Source organism: Xyrauchen texanus, chromosome 17 (assembly GCF_025860055.1).
Source record: "Xyrauchen texanus isolate HMW12.3.18 chromosome 17, RBS_HiC_50CHRs, whole genome shotgun sequence".
NCBI classification, from domain to species: domain Eukaryota; kingdom Metazoa; phylum Chordata; class Actinopteri; order Cypriniformes; family Catostomidae; genus Xyrauchen; species Xyrauchen texanus.
The window spans coordinates 25,458,738-25,482,791 of NC_068292.1; the positions used below are offsets into that span (position 1 = coordinate 25,458,738).

Genomic DNA, 24,054 nt, shown 5'->3' on the forward strand with positions numbered 1-24,054 from the left:
TTCTGCTTACTCCAAGTGTCTCTGTCATTTTATCATGTTTGCCAAGAAATATAAAAAATACTGATAATACTAAATAATTTATGAAATTATGTATTTAAATATAAATGTAAATGTATACTAACAATGATGGTCTTACCACACAATTACTTACTAAAGCAACTCAAAACAAAGTGCCTTTGTTGTGCTAGCAAGGTGGCTGTGGATACATATTGAGCAACAAATATGTGTGTGTTTGTGGGGGGTCAAATGTTGTAAACTGGAATTGCAGACAAAGGAAATATTAAGAAAAGCAGCTATGACTTCAGTAATAGTTGCAATTGACAACTGTCAACAAATAGGTTCCAGATTAATACAATGAGAGCAAGAATCTAGATTTGTCTTCACATAACAGCTTCTGTAACAACTGTAAATGAATGTGTATCAAACTCTGACACTTTTCTTCTGGGTACTTTCTAAGACATTTAGATATTGAACAAGCTATTCTCATGGATCAATCTATTCTACACTTCTACAGATCCATCACTGAAAGTGTAATACTACTGTCATAATCTGGGTTGACTCTGGCAATAAACAATCAAAGAAACCAGTACTGCAGCTCCCTATATGCATATTACACAGTCTGCATAGGGCACCAACTCCCGGGCACCATCTTAGCCAATGGGGGAACAGAAATTCCACCGGCTGCCCTTCCTCGCAAGTAGGGCATCCATTTGGTCAGTGCTGGCCCTGAAAGAAACACACAACAAGTACACTAAAAAAAACAATTGACTGCAATCATCCATCCCTTGCTGAGGTCTATAGGTCCAGGACAGCAAACCAAAGTACATTGTGTATCTCATTGTATTTATTGTAACTGCATCTATTGTTGCATGTAGAGCAGATGTCAAATGTGATCCATGTGAACTCAGGCACCTACTTCCAAAGGCAATCAAGGTAATCTTTTGGAATGCTCCTGGGCAGCTATTTTCTATGGATACAGGGGCATTAAAATACATCTGCATCAGTGGGGATTTCTTTAAGACTGCAAGGGAAGCTCAGCTTCCCCTATAATGTCAAAATATAATGGTCAAATATGTACTATTGCGTAAACAATTTATTGACTAAAAATGCGTTAGAACACGTTCATCTCGAAGACGAGTTCGTTCAGAATCAGCTACATTACATATAGCAGGTCGGCTGACTCGATTTACTTCTCATACATTCCCGTAGCGTCAGTGCATTTCCCTGTTGAAGCCGAGCGTCCATTGACTTCAATGGGGCTGCTCTGAATAGTTTTTTCAGTGCTCGAAAATAGACGGTCATTGGATAAATGCTGCGATTATGTCTCGCCCACGGACGCTCAGCGTCTCTGGGGGTGAATGAGGAGTGGGCTGGCCCGGACTCCGGGCTTCGCGTGATGATTGGAGGATCTGTCGAAAGACTGCATCTCCTTTTGATTGACAGGAATCTGTACTATAAGAAGTCACTGAAGCTATTTCAGGCTCAGTCCCATCGCGGATTTCTCAAGTGTAGTCGAAAGACAAACTGCTGCAACCTATTTCTTTATATTTGTTTGGCGAAATTGCTAGTCAATTTGCATAATACATTTCACACAATTATACACCACATTCCTTGTTTCAGTTTTACCAAGTTTAATATATTTTGTTTTAGAGCGTTCGTTCGTTCGTTCGTTCGTTCATTCATTCATACAGTAGGCTAGGCTAGCGTCGTACGGGTGAAACTGCGCACGATGGCAGACGGTGCTAATATTGTCGACCTGATTTTGGCGAAGCCATTTGAAAGTCTTCCTTACGTGGAAAAAATAGGGTAAATAAGTTTATAATGTAGGCCGAAAATGAGCTTCCCCTCTTTGAAAGACCAGCAGCCGCCACTGATCTGCATGGATAGGGAAAGACAGAAATGGGTTTGTCCAGATTATGATGAAAGAACATATTTCAAACCATCAGCAAAATCTGAAAAAAATGGTATCATAAATTGTGCTTCTTTAGCTCAGTCTGGTCCAACTAATGCACATGCGTGTTCTTGAGTTGATTGACAGGCGATTGGCTCTTTTCCCTGTATGTGTTTCCCTGTATGTGTTTTTACATCCGCCATATTGGGCATTCAATTTCTCTCATTCATATCAGTACAAATTGTCCATCTCAGGCTAAATAGTCTTTGCTACTATCCAGAGCCATTGAATATTTCCAATCCATGAGATCATTGTGTGTGGATTAATGTCTAAAGGATTATTTTTATGAAAGCATATTTATGTAGAAAATTAATATCCCTGAAATTATTCAGTAAATAAGTAAAATACTAATTTGTTATTTTCAGTTTTGTTCAAGGTGATTAAAGAAAAAATTAAAAAAATCTTAAGGTGTGCCTTTAGCCCTGTTGTACCCTACTATTGTTTTTAAAACCATGGTTTCCACCAAAAAAAAAAAAAAAGCCCTTCCGGACATTAACCAATATTTCACTATAAACTGCAGGAGCCATGGCTGTAGTAACTTTCTTTTCTTCTCTTTTTTTTTACATGTTCATTTACAGTTGTTACAGAAGCTGTTATATGAAGACAAATCTAGACTTCTTGCTCTCATTGTTTTAACCTGGAACGTAGTTGTTGACAGTTATGTCAATTGCAACAATAACTGAAATCATAGTTGCTTGTCTTAATATTTCCTTTGTCAGCAATTCCAGCTGAAAACATTTGACATATCAACCCCCTCTATTATTACATGGGTTTTTACCACGAATGGCATGGTGAAATATGGTTACTGTAGTATAATCATGGTCAATTTTGTGGTTATGGATTTACTAGAAATCTTTGAAGTAATTGTGCTTTTACTTGAACACTGTAGTTGATCAATGGTTTCTTCATTAAAGCCATTGTTAATTTTTCATAAGGGATGGATAAAGCTGAAAGGGAACTCAAAACTTAAGTCAGTGAACTTGACACTGACTCTAAGATTTGAGAATCAGACGAGGGGCTACATGCAGATGGCCCATATTCCCAACAGAGACAATCTGGACCGCACACCAATGGCTGTTCTCGAGTATAAAAGCAACCCTTTCCCACCACTGTTCCCTGTTAAATGCGTCAGTGAACTGAACTTATTAAACCAACTTCTGAAAGGACACAGTGAAGAAAAAGTTCAGATGGTTGCTGAGAGTAAAGATATATAAATAAAAACAGTATCTATATTTCAGTGAAATCTCACATAGTTTTCTTTATAAATGTGTGTTTGTATGTGTGTGTGTGTTTTGGGGAGAATTAGCTAGTTGTCACACTTTTTTACTCCAGTGAATATTTCTCAGGGTAGCTTTATTTTTTAAGTAAATTTCTTTATACAAAGTCTTGGCTGCAAAACAGCTTTTGTACATTTACACCCTTATTGCCCTCACAAAAGATGCCATTCACTGAACTCATACAATGGACTTTTATGACAACATGCAGAATTATTTATTGTGGCCCTACAATTGTAGGCTTTTCAGCTAAATGTATACTGTAAAACAATTATGAAACCTAAAGTGATTCACGAAACAGCAAAATATAACTGGTAACATTCAAAAATAGCAAACCATTGTTTGGCCAACAAATATTGCATTAATTGTATACATATGTAACTTTCGTATACATTTAATTTAAATAACATTACTTCATTATTTTAAATAACACCTCATTAAAAATGTGTAAACTTGCCCTGACCTCACATTTATGAATCATACACTTGGCCTGAGAACAAACTTTAAATTTTGCAGTTAAATTTCACATTCATTGCAGAGTTGACCCTTGTCTTAATTTATGCCAGTGTGTTAATATTATGTTTACCTGTTTACCCAGCAGGTATAGTACAAATTTGATATTAATAGTTTAGTTTGTGAGATGAAATTTCATCTCACAAGAGGAATTTTAGAGGGTTTTGAACAAGCTGTTTGAAAGCAACTTTCAGCACTACATGAAAAAACACATTTGTGTAGGTGGACATTTTAAATTATAGTTAGTAAGATTTAGCCCTTTTTTAATATAAAGTTTTGTGGATTCACCTTATAAAGCATTTGAATGTTTGGCAAATAAATGAGATTGATGATTTGATCAGCAGTTGGTGTAAACTGGAAATGTATGGTTAAATTTCCTCATTGTTAATATAATTATCAAATAAAACTAAGACATACAAAAAATACAATCAAGCCATATAGTAAACCAGATCATTTTAATTTGGCAAAAAGTATGTCTTGCCTAGCCATTTGACACTATTAAAATGCATTCAGTATGAACATGTGCAACAAAAATGTGCTTAACTGGATCGTTCTGTGCTCCCCAAATGTGCTGTGCTAATATCTACATTCAAAAGGTGTGCTCTCTCTTCTCTGCTTTGTGTGCACGCTCACTTAAAAGATGGAAAAATGTCAATGCCATTTAAAAGCACCTGCTTTTATGGTCAATTAGGGTCCTTCTCTTAAACAAAAAAAAAAACATTTTTGAATATACTGTAAATATGCCATTATGTACATAACATATAGTATAACATTTAAACAGGTTGATTCAAGGCGTATTCTCTGTAGGATGTGCTGATATTGATATGCAACAGAAATATGGCCCAAAATCAATTGTTGTGAGAAAAAAAAAAGAAAAACATTTTCCTATACATTATAAAATTGTGTAATACACCATATTGCATTATGGGTGCATTTGCAAGGGTTGCCATGGGTAATGAAACAAGTATGTAGAAATAGTAAAGTGCTCCATGCAGTTAATACAAAGTGTATCTGTAAGTGTGGAGTTATACATTAATTGGACACTCAAGTAAACAACCAACCAGTGTACTGAAAGAAACTTTTGACATTACTTTCGACTGACTGATCCGATGAGGGTATGTAAAACATTCTGTAATTGTTAAAAAGTGCAACACAATTTGCAGAAATTAATCTGACCTTCAAACACTCATGCAGTGAATACCTCTGTCAAGTTCAGTTAAATGGGATTTTTTTTTAACTCCACACACCCATACACTGTATTAAGCTGTTAGTATGGAGTGGTCAAAACAGACAGACTGGGAAGTTGTTATGTCCTCGTCCATCATCTGCTTGAGATATTCTCTACATAACTATACACAGTGTGTACTGCCTACAAAATGAAGACTGATAATACTGAAAACTAGGCACACCCAACATTGACTATATCAGAATGTAGACAAAGCACAAACATGCACGTATATAAAACTGCTTAGCTGTTCACGTTAACTTGCCATTGCAGTTTAACAACAGTTTGCAAATAATCTAGCTGTATTCAATGTGAATAAATATATAAACCCTAAATGAGCTCAACTTTACAGACAAATAATGTTAATAAATTCTCAAAAAAACTCAAATGTGCCACTGCATCTAGTGAGAGAGATGAATACTTGGTTCTGTGTCATTAAAATGGCATGGAAATTCAAATATTACAGCACCATTGAAATTAACGAAGCATTAAAAAAAAGAGCTTACTGTACTGTACTTTTTCACATTAAGCATTAAATATCTCTATTCTAGATTCACCGCTATCTCTTGATACTCTATTGTACTGCCTACAATGTTTATTACATCTCTAAAGATTCTCTTGTCTCACTAAAATATTTATTGCTTCTTATTTTTTAGGAGCAAAGGGAGTGGGTAATGCCCCGCTCTCTTTCTTCATTCCACACCTTGCATTTCTCATTACAAATTCAAGATACAGAAGATTTGGTAACTTTTATTTTTTAATGGCTTCCTTTTTCACGCTTGTCTTTACTTAATCTTTTGAAATATTTAAACCATTTCCACCTCATTGATGTCCAAAAGCTCTGTCCCTTCTCCACATGCCTGTTCCTCTATGGCCTGGTATAGGCATTGGAACCGATCCCTATGGCCCCTTGCATACTAAAATACTCTGTGAAGTTAGACGTTAATCTGGGAGGAGGAGGGGAGTGGGCAGAACTACGTGGTGGTATGGGAGGAGGAAGAGGGGAAAAGGTAGACAGGTCTGCCATTGTGGTGATGATCTTATGCTCACTGTTTCTTGGCACTTCCTGTCCCTTCCGGGCCACCGCCTCATCTATCGTCTTAACGGGATCCTTAAAAAGAAATAATTTAATAAATAATACAAAATGGAATTTACTGTTGAAGAGCTACCCTGCTTGGTTATCTATTCATTGAATTTAAAAGGATAGTTAGCTCAAAAATTATATCATCCTTTGCTCACCCTCATATTGTTCCAAGCTTCTTTGACTTTCTGGGCTCTATTTTCATGAGTGCGTAAAGCGCAGTGCTACACGCAACGACCGTGCGCTACATCTTATCCAATTTTTGTGCCAGCGCAAACTTTAATTCTGACGTGTGAACAGCATCTCCTAAGTGTCTTCTTTCTAAACAGTTCAGGGTTCATGAACTGCAACTATTTTATTTGGATATGTCCTTGTCAGGTCTGTGCTCAAAAAGTTAGCCTCCAGTTAAAGGAGTAATTCTCTTAAAAAATAACAACTCTGTCATTTACTCACCCTTATGATGTTCAAAACCCATATGCTGTTACTTTTTCTTGAAACATTGAAAATTGTTATAAAATTGATATTTTAAGCAGCTATTTTCCTTAGAACAGTTTATAGTGAACAGGAGTTAGAGACCCACTGCAAAAGAGCGAGGCCATACTTTGTGTTCCACGTCTGCTACCGGGTCCTTGAATAACGTACACTGCCTGACCAAAAAAAAAGTTGCCGTTTGGATTTAAATAAGCAGATACTTAAGAGCCTATGATTGGATCATTATTGCAGTGATTATTATGTTTCAGCTGGCAACAATTCTTTTAATCCTAACTGATGCAGTGTGTAGCTTTTCATTTCTTAAACAACCATGTTGGAAGACGGGTCCCGTGGTCGTGGAAAAGATGTTACTGTGAGGGCAAATTATTGTGCTGCATCAAGCAAAGAAACCAACTAAGGAGATTGCTGAAATTGTGCTGTAGTAAAGACACCTCCTCTTAAATCTCTGTGCTCTTAAAAGCACCTCTGCTTAAAAGGGCACATTTAGATTTGTGGACGAAAGGGCCCCCGTTCTGTGCACATCAGTGGGCGGTACTATGTTAAATGGACTACTTGTGGTATTTTTATGATGATTCTTTTGTTCTCTTCGGACCTTGACAGCAGTGATCAATATGAACTGTTTTTGTATGGAAAAGAGCAGTGTAAATATTACTGAAGAAAATATTGTGTTAAGACTAAAACACACACACACACACACACAATAAAGGTGAACCACTTGAGGGTGAGTAAATAATTTTGTGCAAGTATTATTTTTCTAGCCAGCTGACACAGTCATGTCATTTTACAGATAGATCAATGATAAAAAGAAATTCTAATTATATTCATATTTTCTATGAGACAGTACAAAAATGAAAGGTAAGCTACCTGAAATGGGCAAACACAGTGTTAGTCTTGTACTGTGTGAATTAAAAAAAATATGTATCTTTTAAAAGCAAAAATTATTATCATTATTATTATCATTATTATCATATTAATTTAGGGTCTTTTTCACATTTAAAGGTTTTATTTAGAAATAATTTAATTTTTTTATCGTGTTTGTTCCGCGCCCACATTTTCAAGAAATGGCTATGGTCTTGGTTGCACAGTATCTTGGTGTTTTTGGATTTTCAGCATGAATTCTACATGTATCATGTAGGGACTTAGCATGTAAAAATAAAAAGAACCTCAAGTTTTAAAAATTACTCTCGAGACACCTGCTCTGTTCTATTCATTGTGCTGCGTCTTAATTTTTTTTGCACATGAACACGTTCGGTCAGATCGGCCTAGTCTCCTTTTTCCTTGCCATCTACAACATACCAATACTCACTTGAGTATGGATGGAGAAGAGCTCTGTGAAGTTTGGCTGCGAGTCTCCCAGGAAAGAACTGTTCCCATAAGCATGGTGAGGGAAGCTTTCTGCTCGCATGCTTTTAGGACTGGAGAGAAGAATGCCTATTTGAGACGTCCTCACATGGTAGGGAAAGTTCTTATTGGCTGCTGATGGACGTGTGATGGCCTAGAATAGACAGGTTAAGTTATACTCAAGGTCATTTTTTTTCATGTTTAATGAATCATTTTAAATGCTTAAAGGAATAGTTCACCCAAAAATGAAAATGATCTCATTATTTACTCACCCTCATGATATCCCAGGTGTGTATGACTTTCACATTTGAAGAAAAATATCTTAGCTCTGTATGTCCTTAAAATGCAAGTGGAGAGTTCTCTTTTGAAGCTCCAAAAATCACAAACAGTCAGCATAAACGTCATCATATGACACCAACTGTTAAATGAATGTCTTCTAAACCAATACAATCCCTTTTGGTGCGAAAAAGTAAAAAATGGAAGTAATTGTTTTAGCCCTAAATCATGCTTCTGGTCAGGAGCGGTACGTGCGCATGACGTAATCACATTGGCACTTCAAACACATGAGAACTGACATACGTGTGTCGCAGCCAGAAAAGCAGCGCTGTTTAATTTTTAAAAATGTGATCTGGTGTAGAAAGAATGTCATACACACCTGGGATATCATGAGGCTGAGTAAACAATGAGAGGATTTTAATTTTGGGGGAACTATCCTTTTAAATATGACTTGTTTATTTTTTATGTAAAAAATATTTCTTGAGCTTAATATGCAAATTGAACTGTAAAGTGTTTAAACAGCCCATCAAGCCTAAAACAACAACATTGGCATGACCAGTCGTGTGAGTTTGGGGATTTCCGATGGAGCCTTCTTGGAACTGTTTCAAACCGGTATTTTTGCAATTCCGTTTGATGATACTAGTGTTGCAGAAATGACACATTTCTGCTTTAAATACATGCGGAACTTGATGAACAGAAATATCCTAAATAGTATAACAAATATAGTAACAAAAAACATACTAGGAACACAACATGGGCATAAAGATGGATTCCAAGTTGGATGCCATTCACAATCTTTTCCCTGGCCCAGCGAGAGATGCCAAAGTTGGCAATTAGAGCCATGACTGGAACAGCAAAAAACCTAAGAGACAAAAAACAGAGTTGGAAAAATACAGACAACTAAAGCAAGGAAAGATGGACAGCAGTTTCGTGGTCTGTTAATCTGAACTCAAGCTGTTGACATCACAGTTGGAAAGTAACTAATTACAACTACTCTCATTACAGTACTTGAGTAAATTGTGTATTTAAACCCCGCTGTTCCTCCATTCCCTGGTCGTTCGTTGTTTTGAGGTCCTTACTGTTTCGATGTTCCCACTGTTCTGACTGTTTTGCCCATGTCCTGATGTTTGTGGATGCTTGTCTGTTATTATTATCCGTGCTCTCCGTCAATGTTAATCCTGCCTGTGTACCCACTGGATATCTTCCGTGTTTTAGTTTCTGTTTACCCATCATGGTAGTTTCTTGTTCCTGTCTGTTTATTTTCACCTTTGTTCAATAAACCCGCTTGTAGATCTTCACTCCCCGTCTGCCTCCACCGTCTTGTCATTACAGAACGAACAACCAGGGAATGGAGGAACAGCGGGGTTTAAATACACAGACACATGATGATAACAAACGACAATCAGGTGCGAACAATGACACAGTGATGAAGGACGGGAATCATGGTGACGGCGACACGGAAAACACGGGGCATACAACCAGGGATCGTAACACCTGGCTAGAGATTCTTTTTTCAAAAAAATAATAATTTGCAATTAATAATTTTGCCAGTATTTTCGATCAATTTAATACATACTTGGTGAAAGACAAAAATGTATATTTGTTCTAAAAATTTAAACGTATATACTATATGTAATATAATTTTCATAAAGTAACTTGTAACATCATTAATTGAGTAGTTTTTTGCAAACTTTATGCGGTCTCATGTCTTGTCATGTCAATGTTTTTTCATGATGACCTGGCAGAGTGGCATAGAATAAATGAAAAATTGCCACCGCAGCACTGTAAAGAAATCTAATAATTTGAGCTTCTAATTTCGCATGGTTGTAGCTAAACTTACCACAGAGTATATGCAGTGAAGAAGGGAAAGTAGAAAGGTTGTTTTTCAGGGTGGTGTTTGAGCGAAACCAGTACAGCATAGCAGAACCATACGTATGCAAGTAGCTGCAAACCCATTAGACCATACCCTGCAGGGCTGTCATAAGCATACAGCACCTCGCCTGGATCAAAGAACTACAAACACACACACACACATACAGAGGGCATATAAATGTGGAGAATGGTGAAATCACTTGCCCTTGGCACCCTGCCTTGTATGATTGATGGTTTTAAATCTGATCGTGGCACAAATCTGTTGCAGCACAAATGGAATGTAGTGGAACATTCCATAAATCCAAACATCTAAAGCTGTATTAGAGCAGTGGGTGACATTGACGCAAGATGCAATAGGACCTCTTTCTGGATACTGCATCTCACTACAACTGGGTCATTCTCTCTGCCTGTTTCCCACTTTCTCTATCTGTCTATCTGCCAGGTTCCATTACACCACGCTACAGCAACACAACATGTTCGTGCTGAGTAACTCCATCTCATAGCCTTACATTATGTATAAAGAAGCACCTAGGTGCAGCGTGGCATACTGCAGATATTGATGATGAGACTTCAGACATTTTACACATAAGTTAATACAAAATGGAGACATTTCTGGAATGGAATTATCTTTTTTCTAGGTTGTGGATATCTATGGTTAGGAGAGCAAAATGAATACGCTCATCAACAATTCTTATATCTTTTGCTGTTGCTGTTGACGTTGAACACCATGCATCCAATCGAACTTGCAAATGCACAAATTCATATTTAAGTAATATCACATGAGCAAGAGTGCTATATGGCCCTACATCAGCACTGCTGTAATTACCTACATCCGAATCACAGCAGTGCTGATGTAGGGCCATATAGAAGGATTGCGAGTGTGATATTGCTCATATACAACAGTTCAATGAACAATTACATTTAAAAAAATTAGGAAAAACTGAGTAAGGTCATAAAAACGCATTTGTGCATGGAACTTTATTACGCAAAGTATCAGAATCTGCCCTTGCTGGTTCAAAATAAATGATGCGTCCAAACCTCTGTTAGTAATTAGTTCACTTCAAAAATAGTATCACGGCTTGTGCTGTTTCTAACAAGTTATTGGATAAACAAGGATGTATTGATGGGTGTGTGTGTCTAGGTGTCTTTGTCTGTCTGTGTGTGTGTGTGTGTGTGTGTGTGTGTGTGTGTGTGTGTGTGTGTGAGAGAGAGAGAGAGAGAGAGATGGGGCGTGTGTGATCACCTGTTGCCACTCCCAAGCAGATATGCTGTCAGCGTTCTGAATGTAAGCTTTCTCAGTGGAAAAATATAAGTATTTCTCTCTATTTCATGGTAGCCGCGCAAGAGTCGATCACTATAGAAACAGCGATGTCCTCCGCCATTTTTAAACAGTGTGTATCCAATGTGGAAACTCGGTAAGCGCCTCGAGTTCTGTAATCAAACAGTCTGTTGTGTCTCAGCTGCAATGAGCCTTAATCCTGAAATTGTTCATTTAAAGCCGTTTAAAACAATGTCATAGCTTAAGTAATGTAGTGGTAATACGAGCGATCACAAAGCACTGTTCTGTGTAAACAATGAACAGATTCACTTTACGTCACCAACTGGCTCATATTACACACAAAAATTATCTTTTGCCACCACCTGCTGGCTAACATATGTCATTTAAAAAATAAAGACAGTAACTCCTAACAGATATATACTGCTCTTACACCTTAGTTTAGAATAGCACTAACACAAGCGGAGTGATATACACACAGTGAAGCGTCTGAGTGCTGATCCTGTCAGACCATCAGTGCTCATGGAATGTCTCTCGTCCAATCAGATTTGAGGACCGGAACTAACTGTTGTGTGTATATATATATATATATAATATATATATATATATATATATATATATATATATATATATTCGCATTGTGCCTGCGGCTGAATCACAGCAGTGCTGATGTAGGGCCATATAGCACTCTTGCTCGTGTGATATTACTTAAATATATCACATGGTAGAATCTAGCCATGTTACACAGATAACAGCATAGACAGGTTGTGTGACACTCTCAATTTAGAAAACCATGAACAAAACTATACAAGGTAAAAGAAAATATGAACCAGACTACTTTAAACACAGGTTCACTTGCAGCGAGGATAAACATTGTTTGTGCCGAGAACAATGCAGAGTATTATTGGCTGCCGAGAGCATGAAGCCATCAATATTCAAGAGATATTTAGAAACCGTACACTCCAAATGTAAAGACAATTTAAAACTAAAAAGTTCATTTACCTATTCAGCAAATGTCATGCCAAAAAGGTTGCATATTGTTTCATACAGTTTGTTGTAATACTAAAGGAATGTTCCGGATTCAATGCAAGGTAAGCTAAACCGATAGTATTTGTGGCATAATGTTGATTACCACAAAAATGATTTCAACTCTTCCCTTGTTTATTAAAATAAAATGCAAAATCATAATTACAGTAAGGTTACAATTAAAGTGAATGGGGGAAGTCCATAAACATTAAAATACACACGGTTTTAAAAGTAAAGCCACAAGATGTTTGTGAAAAAGTGGCTTACTACTATCCTTATATGTGTAAAGTTACACTATATACAATAACATATTTTGTTGTTTAACTTGGATTATGTATTTCCAGAAAACCTTGTAATCGATTTTATAACACTAAAATCATGCAGAGCAGAGATTTTACCACCCTAAACGTTATATCTACTGTATGTCTTGTTGCTATACTTTTGAAACAGTGTGTATTTTATTATTTTATTGTTGGACTGGTCCCCATTCACATCCGTTGTCAGTGCTTTACTGTAACCTAATTATTATTATTTTTAATAACTGAGGTGGGATGAGATAATTTTCAAAGGTAATAAACGTTATGCTACAAATGCAGTCGATTGAGTGTAACTTGTATTGTATAAACACGTTTCAGTGTTTGAGTTTAAGGGCATATTTGTTTTCTTCTATTTGATAAGCAATTTTATTAGTTTTGGGTTGCAACTACATGTCGAATGTCAAATCTGCCATGCAAGACAATTTAGAACCACTGATCAATAAAAAGTAACAAACAATCTAAAAAAGTAATACATCTGTGAAACCAATGCAATCAAATCTTACCTCTGCTTCATATATGAAGAGGATGATGTAGGTGATGGTGTACACAGTCATATAAATGGATAGTTTGACAGAGCCACTGTGGCTTATTCTTGCCCTGGTTGACAAACAAGAAGAAATGTCAATTTCTTAGACTAGCTAAGTTAGATTCTCATGTGTGATGTACAGATGTGAGTTTGAATAATTCTCTCCAGTATGTCATTCACAACATTGGACCAATACGTTGTCTTTTCATCTGTGTCACATTTGCATTATTACCCTTGCAAGTCATTACTTACACTAGGGGACATGTAAGGGTCTTACCTGGTAACTGTGAATCCCTTTCCCAAGAGAATCAGCATAAGCAGGAAAATCAGGAAGCTCACAGAAAAGAGTAATTTTCCTGGTAAAAGGGGGAGGCCCACTGAGAGTTAGGCAGGTGACCACAAGTAGGTTGCGCTATGAATTTGTAAGGCCTCTTTAAGAAATAAAATTAGGTCAGCATGGATGTATGCAGTCACATGTGCAACATGTTGAACCTGAGAATGTTAAATATTGTTGAAATCACATACTGTAGATTTATTACACAGTACTCTGTAACACTTGATTCTGATTGGTCATTTGCAACATTGAACATTCAAATATTTTTGTGTAATGACAGCTAAGCTGTCAATTGGATCACTGTTCAACTGATTTATTACACCCTTTGCAAATAGCTACCAACTGTAGTAAGAATTAACTTCAGTATTCTTTCTAATACTGTATATATGGTTAGAAGTTCAGGAGTGGCCAAATAAAAAAGAAAAGAAGACTATTTAGACTATTCAATTGTCCCTAATTAGACTCCAAGTCCCCTCATTGATATTTAGATTAAGATATTTCCTCTGGTAAAGATATGGTAAGATATTTCCTCCAGTTCTTCTGCTGTAATGATTACAAAACTGCATGCTTTCAACCTTTTCTATGAATAGAAATTAGGAGTGTCAATAGATTAAAATAATTCATCATGATCAATTTTGTGATTACAAAAACAACACTTGTTGACTGGGGTTGTTGAACTAAAATAAGAAATGTTCAGTTTAGACAGAGAAAATCAGTTTATGTGTTGTACTACTAAAACTCTAGATTTGAAATCATATATTATTATAATTTATCTTTATTATATTTTAAATTTAAATATTGTTGCAGCCCCCTTGGTAGTCTGCAGATTACCTATACGTTATTCTTGGGAACCACTAATTTAGAATACTTCCGTATTATTTTTGGACCAAATAGACTATCTTTGGCAAAAGCTTTTAACTAATCTACAAAGATGATAACATAAAACAATTTCAATTTTAACTGAATATTTCAATGACTATTCCGGGTTCAGCACAAGTTGAGGTCAATCAACGGCATAATATTGATTACCACAAAAATTCATTTAAACTCATCCATCCTTTTCTTAAAAATTCCCTTCACAAATTGAATGGGGCCAATTTGTGAAGGGTTTAAAAGGCAGAAATATGAAGCTTATGATTTTATAAAAGCACTTACATTAATTCTTCTGTTAAAACTTATCTATTAATTTAACTGTAAAGTTGTTTGTTGACATTACATCGTCATAGCAATGAAATTGTAAAATTGGCTATAACTTCACACAGAAAAGGTTAGTAAGCTATTTTATCACACTAAAATCATGTTAACAAGCATATTGCTTTGTGGAGTATTTTAATGTTTATGGATTGGCCCCCATTCACTTCCATTGTAAGAGCCTAACTGGAAGTGTATAACTGGAAACCAGATTTGCTATTTTTTTAAAGAACAGGAGGGCTAAGAACAAATAATTTTTTGTGGTAATCAATATTATGCCACAAATGCTGTCAATTGAGCATAACTTGTACTGAACCCAGAATATCCTTTAATATATTTATTCATTTGGTAAGTAGCCATGTAATAAGTGGGAGACCGAACAGTGAGCCAGTCATTATCACAAAATTAACCCCTTTCAGGATGACATCACATACCTCTGCTACGCATTGGGGTTTATTTTGCGATTATGACCATCTGACTGTGCATTTTCCCTTTCATACAGTGCTTTCCTCACCTAATATCTTCAGACTGCCATTCCCGACACCATCTCTGGCATAAAGGCCCCAGTAAATGCAAAAGAATAGCAGGCTTAAGACTGGGAGGAAGGAACCAAAGTGAAAGAAAGGATGGCAGAGATAAGAAAGAAAAGACAGGGATGACAGTGGGAGTCACAACAAGAGAAGGAGAAGAAAAGGAGCAGAAAGGAGCAGAAAGGAGCAGAATGTGTGGAGGAGATAAGGAAGAAGGAAATTAGAGGGGATGACACAAGAGATATTGTTATGCATCCAGGGTTGCAAACCCCTGTGTCATAAAAGCCATAAAATGTGTTTGTGTTTATGAATGTGAGTGTGAGCGGGTGTGTGCCGTTGGTCTTTCTCACCCTCGACTCCAGCTGCAGTCATAAACATCTTATAGGTCGTATGGAGCAGCTGTCTTCCTTTTAAATTATCTTAAAGAATTACAGAGAAAGGGAGAGGGATTCAGGGGAGATGAATAACTAAATCCAGAGAGATTAAGAACAGAAATGCAACATAATGTCTGTATATTTGTTTGTCTGGAGGAAATATCCTTTAATTTAACACAGAATAATAACACTTGCAAATTAGGCACCAATTTTAGAGACCAATGAATTTGAGGTCTTTTATGCCTTCAGGACATGGAAACTCACAAGCAAAATAACAAGAGAGGGTAAACACAGTGCTGAATATGACCAAGAATGTGATGTCTGTCTCCAGTATGCCTAAAATAGATAAACAGAACAAAAACAAGAAATTGCATTTAGTCACAGTATGAACATGCTGAACAGCTTTGAGCAAAAGCTAATCGGTCTCATTCAATAATAATGCATACATACAAATGATAAATGGTCTGCACTTCTATAACACTGTTTTAACCTTAGCGGTTTTCAAAGCACTTTACACAGTGACTCATTCACACAAACACCAATGACGACAGAGCTTCCATGCAAGTTGCTTGCCTGCCTTTGGGAGCAACTTGGGGTTCAGTGTCTTGCCCGAGGACACTTCGGCATGTGGAGTCATGTGGGCCAGAAATGGAATAAAAATATTGAATACGAATACAGGAATACAGTGCACACATATTTGTGCGTAAGCACTGTGCGTGAACATTTTCACCAGGAATCACGATTCATAGATAAATTTGCACATTAAATTTATTCTTAATTCAGAATAAACCTGAATTTATTTTGGGTTAAATTTAGAATCAACTGAAACCACACATAAACAAAAAACAAAGCCTTGAATAGCTGTACGGCAGGGATTGTGTGGAAAGTCCTAATATATAGTTCTTTTGAGGTGCAGGGTGTAATTTGATTAGATAAATACTGTAATCTAATGATTTGTTTTGTCAAAAAGTATTGTATGCATTACATTTTCAATTATTGTAATTAGATTACAGTTAGTGACTTTCAAACATGTTTATTACTTTAAAAGGTACAGTTCACCCAAAAATCCCAGATGTATATGACTTATTTTCATCTGCAGATCACAAATTAAGGTGTTTAGAAGAATTTTCAAGCTCTATAGGTCCAGACAATGTAAATTAGTGGTGGCCAGAAATCAGAAAGCCCAAAAAGCACATCAAGTCATCATACAAGTAATCCATACGACTCTAGTGGTTATCTTCAGAAACAATACGATAGGTGTGGGTGAGAAACAGATCAATATTGAAGTCTTCTTTTACTATAAATCTTCACCTTTGACCAGCCCCGACCAGTAGGTGGCTGAATGTGAAAGTGGAAGTGAAACCGTAGATTAACAGTACAAAAGGACTTAAATATTGATCTGTTTCACACCCACGCCTATCATATCGCATCTGAAGACATGGATTTAAATACTGGAGTCTTATGAATTACTTTAATGCTGCCTTTGCCTTTATGTCCTTTTTGGACCTTTAAAGATCTTGCCACCATTCACTTGCATGGTCTGGGCCTACAGAGCTGAAACGTTCATCTAAAAATCTTTATTTTAGCTCAGCAAAAGACTAAGAGAAAGAAAATAAGAGAATTTACATTTTTGGGAGAACTAACCCTTTAAATGCAGTACTTGGGTTGCACAAATTTCAAAAATAATATTGGTTATATAGAATACATGTAATACATGAATTAAGTTAATATGTACATCTGTATGTAATTCTGTGAGAGTTGAAGGGTGTGCATCCCCTAACAAGTCAAGTGTGGTGCACATTACAGAACTTGTATGTAACAATAAAGGTGGAAATATAGACATTATTTTGAGCTGATTGAGAAAAAACCTTTTGTGAATTGTTTTAGAAAGTAAAAGTAAAGTAATTAGTAATGTGATTACTTTTCCAATGTAGTAATCAGTAATTAGCAGTTTGTAGTATTACTTTTTTGAGTAACCTACCCAATGCAAATACTAATTAACTGTGGCATACGCTCTCACTTAGGATATGGTAATCTAGATTAATCACAAATTCAGAACAAGTGTAAGAACAGGTTAATGTGCTTACGCACCTGTTGTGAATATAATGGAAATTTTGCATAAGAACCTTTTATACACACATAAGTTTGCAACGTGTGCGCAATTACTAGTAAATGAGACCAATTATCTTTATAGGATACACTCATGTAAATTTCTATAATAGAAGAACTGTTATCATTCATTATGAGAACTATGAGAGTTTAAGAAAATATTTATTGGTTTTCAATTGCCTCACCAAATTCATCTGCAGAGAAGTGCTGGGTCCAGAAAGATTGTCCATTGGTTAATGTCATTTCATATTCCAATTGCAGCCCATCTCCCTGTGTTGCATGGCAAACAAGAAAAAGATAGAGTTCAGAGAAGAGTCGAGCAGTAGGTGCAAAACCAAGAGATTGAAAAAGCGAGCAGGGAGCTGGAGAAAACCATACAAACACTGAGTGCACAAATAGATCTTTGGGCTATAAAAGACTTCAAAGCAGCAGAGTTTCTAGCTGTGGAGAGGATTTGGGCCCAGCTTAATAAAAGAGAAACACTTTGATTTCACTCGGCAGGAAAAACCCATTCTCTCTACCTACCTCCATCAAAAGGGTGAGGACCATGAAGCACACCCTATCACAAAATCAACGTGACCAGAGATGGAGAGACGAGAGAGATAGCGGGACAGCAATATAGAGTGAGAGAGGGTTATATATAAAGAGAATGAGCACAAAAGGCTGAAGTGAGTAATCAAAGACTGTAACAGAATTTAGGAAGCACAGAGGAACTGTATGGTGCACAGAGGACTGGCTGATGAGAAAGGATATATGAGAGAGAGAGTGAGAGAGTGAGAGAGAGAGAGAGAGAGAGAGGGGAGAAATTGGCAGGAGTGCACAGAGACAATGCTTTACTGCAGTCCAACAGGATTTAGCATCATGTCCATCGGCCTGCCTCCATCCATGAAACAACCCTTTAAAATCTGGCCCATTTAGGTGGCTAAAATCCCTTTAAATTATGTACCACTGCATGCACAGCTCTTTCAGATGCACTTCCTCTACAACAGATTAACTCATTGCCTTTAGAAGAGGGTCTAATTCAGCACTGAGCCTCTTCGACCAAAAAAATCTCTTTAATCATGTTACTTAAAATCAGGTCAAATTAAAAAATTCCCATGTAGCTGCTTAAGCCCAAAATCAATTAAAAAAAGGATCAAATTATATGTTGCATAAAGAAAATGAAGCCTACATTTAGGGCCATTGAGATTGTATACACAATTCTCATAACTGTAGCGCTTTTACTATTCCTGCAACACTTTTCAATAAGGTTCAATTCGTTCAAATTAGTTAATGCATTAGGTATCATGAACAAACAATGAACAATATATACTGTATTTTACAGCATTTAATCTTTGTTAGTGCTGGTTAATAAAAATATAATTGTTCATTGTTAATTCATGTTAGTTCATACTGCATAAACCAATGTTAAAGTTAAGTTCATGTTGAGTAATGTTGTTAACTAATGTTAACAAATGGAACCTTTTGTAAAGTGTTACCACAATTCCCATTGTTTTCAATTATGATTTTCATTACTGTAACATGGTAATACATTTTTTTTTTTGTTGTGGTAATCAGTATTATGCCGTCGATATTATGCTGTTGATTGACATCAACTTTTGCTGAACCCGGAATAGTAATTTTAATTTTATTTCAATTTAATAGATGCTGTTTTTTTTATTATTATTTTTTATTGATTAAAATCAGTGGAAATAAAAGGCATTTGCAAGGGAGTATTACTACTATTTACTGTTTAATAAATATTTTAAAATTTAAATTATTTATAGTTTAATCTTGTTGCCGTAATGAGAATATCAGAATTACCATCTTTTTTCACATTGCAATAATGATAATTAGGGGTAAAATATGCTTAACTGTCATGAAATGTAAAAAATCTAAAAGGTCCTAAAAATAGGCTTCATTTTCTATAAACATAATATAAATTATTATTTTGTTCTTTTGATTTTTGAGTAAAATAGGACCAGGAAGTTTTCTTGTCAGGTTTCGTGAGAATCACGCTATTGCATTTTTCTAAAATGTGTTTTGCCGGGGTCAAAATAACCTTCAACTGAGACAATATTACTATAATGAATGCCAGTCACATTTCTGATAAGTGCGTTCCTACTAATTTGTGATAAAACAAAGGGACAATGCTTCAGTAATACCCGTCCATTAGGTTTTTATTACGTAAGAGGGACTTATTAAAAGAATCTCAAGGGAAAATAAGAGGTTAATTTTGAACTTACTATTATACAAATTACATGTTATGCATCATTGAGGGCTTTGAGATCCCCAACATAAAAACAACAAAGTCAATCTTAGTGGAAAACAAGGGCTTCTTAAGCAAATATTTTGTTTGTTGTATATTGCTCTTTTTACAAATAAATGTATAGTTTAGTTAAATAATAAACACAAGTTAATAAATTAGATAGTGTCACTATTATCACTATTTAATAACTATCTAATATCTCTATTAAAGAGTTTGTATTTTAGTGTTCCACCACGTACCCCACACTTGCTGAGAGCGATGTACCACCATCTCTCTCTGACTGAGCGAAAACTTCGACCTCCTATACAACTCAGCATCTCCTCATTACCCTCTCCTTCAACCTGACAGAGATGGGCACAAAGACAGAAGGGTTATAAGGAGAATCATGCATGCCAAACAGACAAACACACAAACACTAAGCTTGACTCCACTGTGTCTTACCATGCATCCAGACCAGGTATAGCGGGTGGTCAGGTTGATGACCTGGTTGTTTTCAGGCCTCAGTACTGACTCTTTCTGGTAACAATCCTGTAGAGAATATAAACACTCCATCAATAAACATGTGCTCTCCATTGCATTTCAAACTATTACAAGAGCTGAAGTCCTAAGCAGCAGATTAGGTTGTATGATGAAATGCAGGAGCTCTCTACCAGTACTTTTTAAATAGTTCTGCAATGTGGATCCTTCCACATGGAGGGAAAAAAAAATTGCTGTTATTTAAACACACTTGCACTAATGCATTTTTGGAGACTGGATTTGGGCTCCTAATCCATAGAGTACTACTAACATTTCTCCTTTAATCCTCATATTTTCTAATTTAGATCCTCCCAGCAATGCATGCATTTAGGCTCTTGCACGCACGCACGCACACACACACACACACACTTCATATTTTCACACACATGAACAGAGTCTGTCAGTGTATGTCAAACCTTGTCCGGCCTCTTGTACACAGCTGGCCATTGAGAGCTTTCATCAAAGTAGAGCAATATGTTCTGACAGCAACGGGACTTTCAGGGAAAAACAGAATAAGAGAGAGATGGAGATAGATACATAGACATAGATAGATAGAGAGAGAGACATATTAATACTTAAATTGTGTAATAAACACCGGATCACAGAATGGCCAGCGACAGTGACTAAAAGACACACACACACACACACACACACACACACACACAGTTGTGTTTCCATGTTTTATGGGGACTTTCCATAGACATAATGGTTTTTATACTGTACAAACTTTATATTCTATCCCCTAAACCTAACCCTACCCCTAAACCTAACCCTCACAGAAAACTTTCTGCATTTTTACATTTTCAAAAAACATAATTTAGTATGATTTATAAGCTGTTTTCCTCATGGGGACCGACAAAATGTCCCCACAAGGTCAAACATTTCGGGTTTTACTATCCTTATGGGGACATTTGGTCCCCACAAAGTGATAAATACATGCTCACACACACACACACACACACACACACACACACACACACACAAAAAGATGAGGGAGAGAGACAAAGACTGGATCAATGAGAATATTTAGTGATAAAAAATGAAACAAATCAATAAAAACAAAATGGAAAACATTAAGAAAAAATATGAAATTGATTTCACAGATTATGATTAATGCGCAATATGAAAATATTTAATGATTAGACTGTTTTGTTTTCACAGTATTCAAAACAAGTTATAAAAGCATTACAAGCAGATAAAATAAATCTGTGTGTGTTTGTAATAAAAACAGAAATGAAATACAACAAATGAAACCTAAATGAAGATTTTGCAGAACACAGCCTTTTACAAAGAGATGAGGAAAAAAGTATTCACATAGCGAATGTGTATGATCGGGGAGACAACATCAGTAATTCAGTCTTGAGTAAACACTTAAAGATAAGAGATTTCCAGCTTAATCATGTCTTGTATGTAATCTTACCTTGGGATATCGGAATTTAAAATCCAGTCTACCAAAATCAGTCAGGAAGCAAAACCTTGTGAGGAACACCCAGTCCTGTGAAGAAGAGGGAATTGAAAACATAAAAAGTCATTTACGAACTTTAAAAGCACTTCTAACAGTTTAAATGCCTTCACGGAGAAGGTTTCTTTAAAGTGGGTGTGTGTGATTTCTGCAACACCGGTGTCATCAAACAGAATTGCTAAAATAATCACAACATACTGCTTTCAAAGAGACTCCTGAAAACTCCCCCGTTTTCCATTGGTTGTACAACAGATAGCCCTACCCCAAACTCACAACTGTTATGAATGTAGATGAAGGCGGACGTGGAGTGAGGATCTATTTGCAGGTTTATTGAAGAAACGTGAAAACAGACAAAACAGGAAACTTCCCGTGTCTTGACCAACAACATTGGTCAAGTCAATATTGCTGTGTCTGGCTTAAAAGGCCACTCAAACAAACAGAGGAATGTTTTGACAGCACTATAGAGTTAAACAATTAGGTGAAATATACCTACTAATATCTCGCTTTCAGTTGTCTGGTATAGCTGGTATACAAGAAAGAATTTTAACATCGAAAAAAATAAGCATGTCAGCTTTAAACTTTTTATATAGGCCAAGGACCCCTTAGTAGATTGAGAGACTAGGGATCCCTTGTTGCATATTGGATACAATTTTAAATCTGACCTATAATCACATGCTTATAGTAACAGTATAAGCATAGTTATGTACTGAAATAATTTATATGATGCTTAAATTGCAACGTCATGGTTACATTGCATTATTGGTTTACATTATCTTTAAATTTTACTTAAGGTAATTTTAAAGTAGTTTACCTAAAAATTATCTCATAATTTACTTACTCTCATGCATCCCAGATGTGTATGACTTTCTTTCTTCTGCAGAGCACAAACAAAGACTTTTTAAAAGATTATCTCAGCTCTGTAGGTCCATTCAATATAAGTGAACAGTGACCAAATATTTGAAGCTCCAAAAAGCAGATAAAGGCAGCATAAATGTAATCCACAAGACCCCAGTGGTTTATTCCATGTCTTCTAAAGAGATGCAACCGGTTTTGGGTGAGAACAAACCATAACATAACTCATCACTAATAATCCTGACATCAGCAGTCTCCTTGGTGATAATCATTTCAAGCTAGATTACACTTCTTGTGCCATCTAATGCTCTGCTCATGCGTCAAGCTCTAGGGAGTGTAATAGAGCTTGAAATCATGATCGTGCCTAGAGACTGCAATGGCAAGATGCACAGTGAAAAAGGAGTTACATTTTGGTCTGTTCTCACCAAAATTGATTTAATCGCTTCAGATACATGAAATTAACCCCTGAAACATTGAGTCTTAGACAATGTTTAAACCTGGTATTAATATATGTTTCAGTTGATCTGATCATATGTGGTCAGGTGAGAGACATCACTGTTTACACCTTGTCATTTGAATGAGTCTCCTCTGACCACTTGAGTTCTGACTTTGAGGGGAGGGTCACTGATTCATGACCACATACATCAATCACTATATCTGTGTGTTACTTCATACAAATTAATAGCAAAAAAGTAATTAAAGAGGTCATGACATGAGGAATCCAATTTTACTTGATCTTTTGACATATTAGGGGTCATTGTACTAAAAAATGCAGTATGTTTCAGAACTTCCTCCTTAATATAAAAAGAGCATTTATTTAAACAAGGATGTAGAGACAGTTTGGTTGGAATTTGTGGAACTTGTGACGTCACATGGACCAAATACATTAGCATATGATTGCCTCCAGTAAGAGATCAATGCCTATTTTCGTCACTGCACCCTTGGCCTGCCCACTGGTCCTCACAGTCAGTCATATGGGTTAGATTACATTAGACATTAAACATTAGATCTTGTTTGATCTAATGTTTAATGCCATTGTGCTGTTTTGAAGGCATCCTGGACCGTTTTTGCACCTATTTGTGCTATTGTTAGTTTTCTGTACACATGCACTAGATCAGGGGTCGGGAACCTTTATTCACTAAGGAGCCAATTTTTTTATTTTTGGTTGATGCATTTTGATGCAAATATCAATATACGATTATATGGTCAATCCCCAAGTTCGGTGAATATTTTTGCTTTATTGATTTTGCTTTAAAAATGTAATGAAT

General features: G+C 36.1%; 1 protein-coding gene across 1 annotated transcript in view; it reads right to left on the reverse strand.

The window, feature by feature from the left end:
* Positions 1-4,188: 4,188 nt before the first annotated feature.
* The window catches only part of LOC127658456 (transmembrane protein 145-like), a 32,029-nt gene continuing 12,163 nt past the window's right edge, over positions 4,189-24,054 (reverse strand). Inside the window, exons 2-15 of the mRNA XM_052147771.1 lie at positions 21,893-21,967; positions 20,889-20,966; positions 20,398-20,484; positions 20,196-20,297; positions 17,894-17,978; positions 15,864-15,935; positions 15,576-15,644; positions 15,210-15,290; positions 13,448-13,526; positions 13,148-13,241; positions 9,994-10,166; positions 8,895-9,015; positions 7,843-8,031; positions 4,189-6,074 (exon numbers count right to left, since the gene is read on the reverse strand). Coding sequence (XP_052003731.1) covers positions 5,832-6,074; positions 7,843-8,031; positions 8,895-9,015; positions 9,994-10,166; positions 13,148-13,241; positions 13,448-13,526; positions 15,210-15,290; positions 15,576-15,644; positions 15,864-15,935; positions 17,894-17,978; positions 20,196-20,297; positions 20,398-20,484; positions 20,889-20,966; positions 21,893-21,967 — 1,548 coding nt within the window. The 3' untranslated portion in view covers positions 4,189-5,831. The remainder of the gene's footprint in view (positions 6,075-7,842; positions 8,032-8,894; positions 9,016-9,993; positions 10,167-13,147; positions 13,242-13,447; positions 13,527-15,209; positions 15,291-15,575; positions 15,645-15,863; positions 15,936-17,893; positions 17,979-20,195; positions 20,298-20,397; positions 20,485-20,888; positions 20,967-21,892; positions 21,968-24,054) is intronic.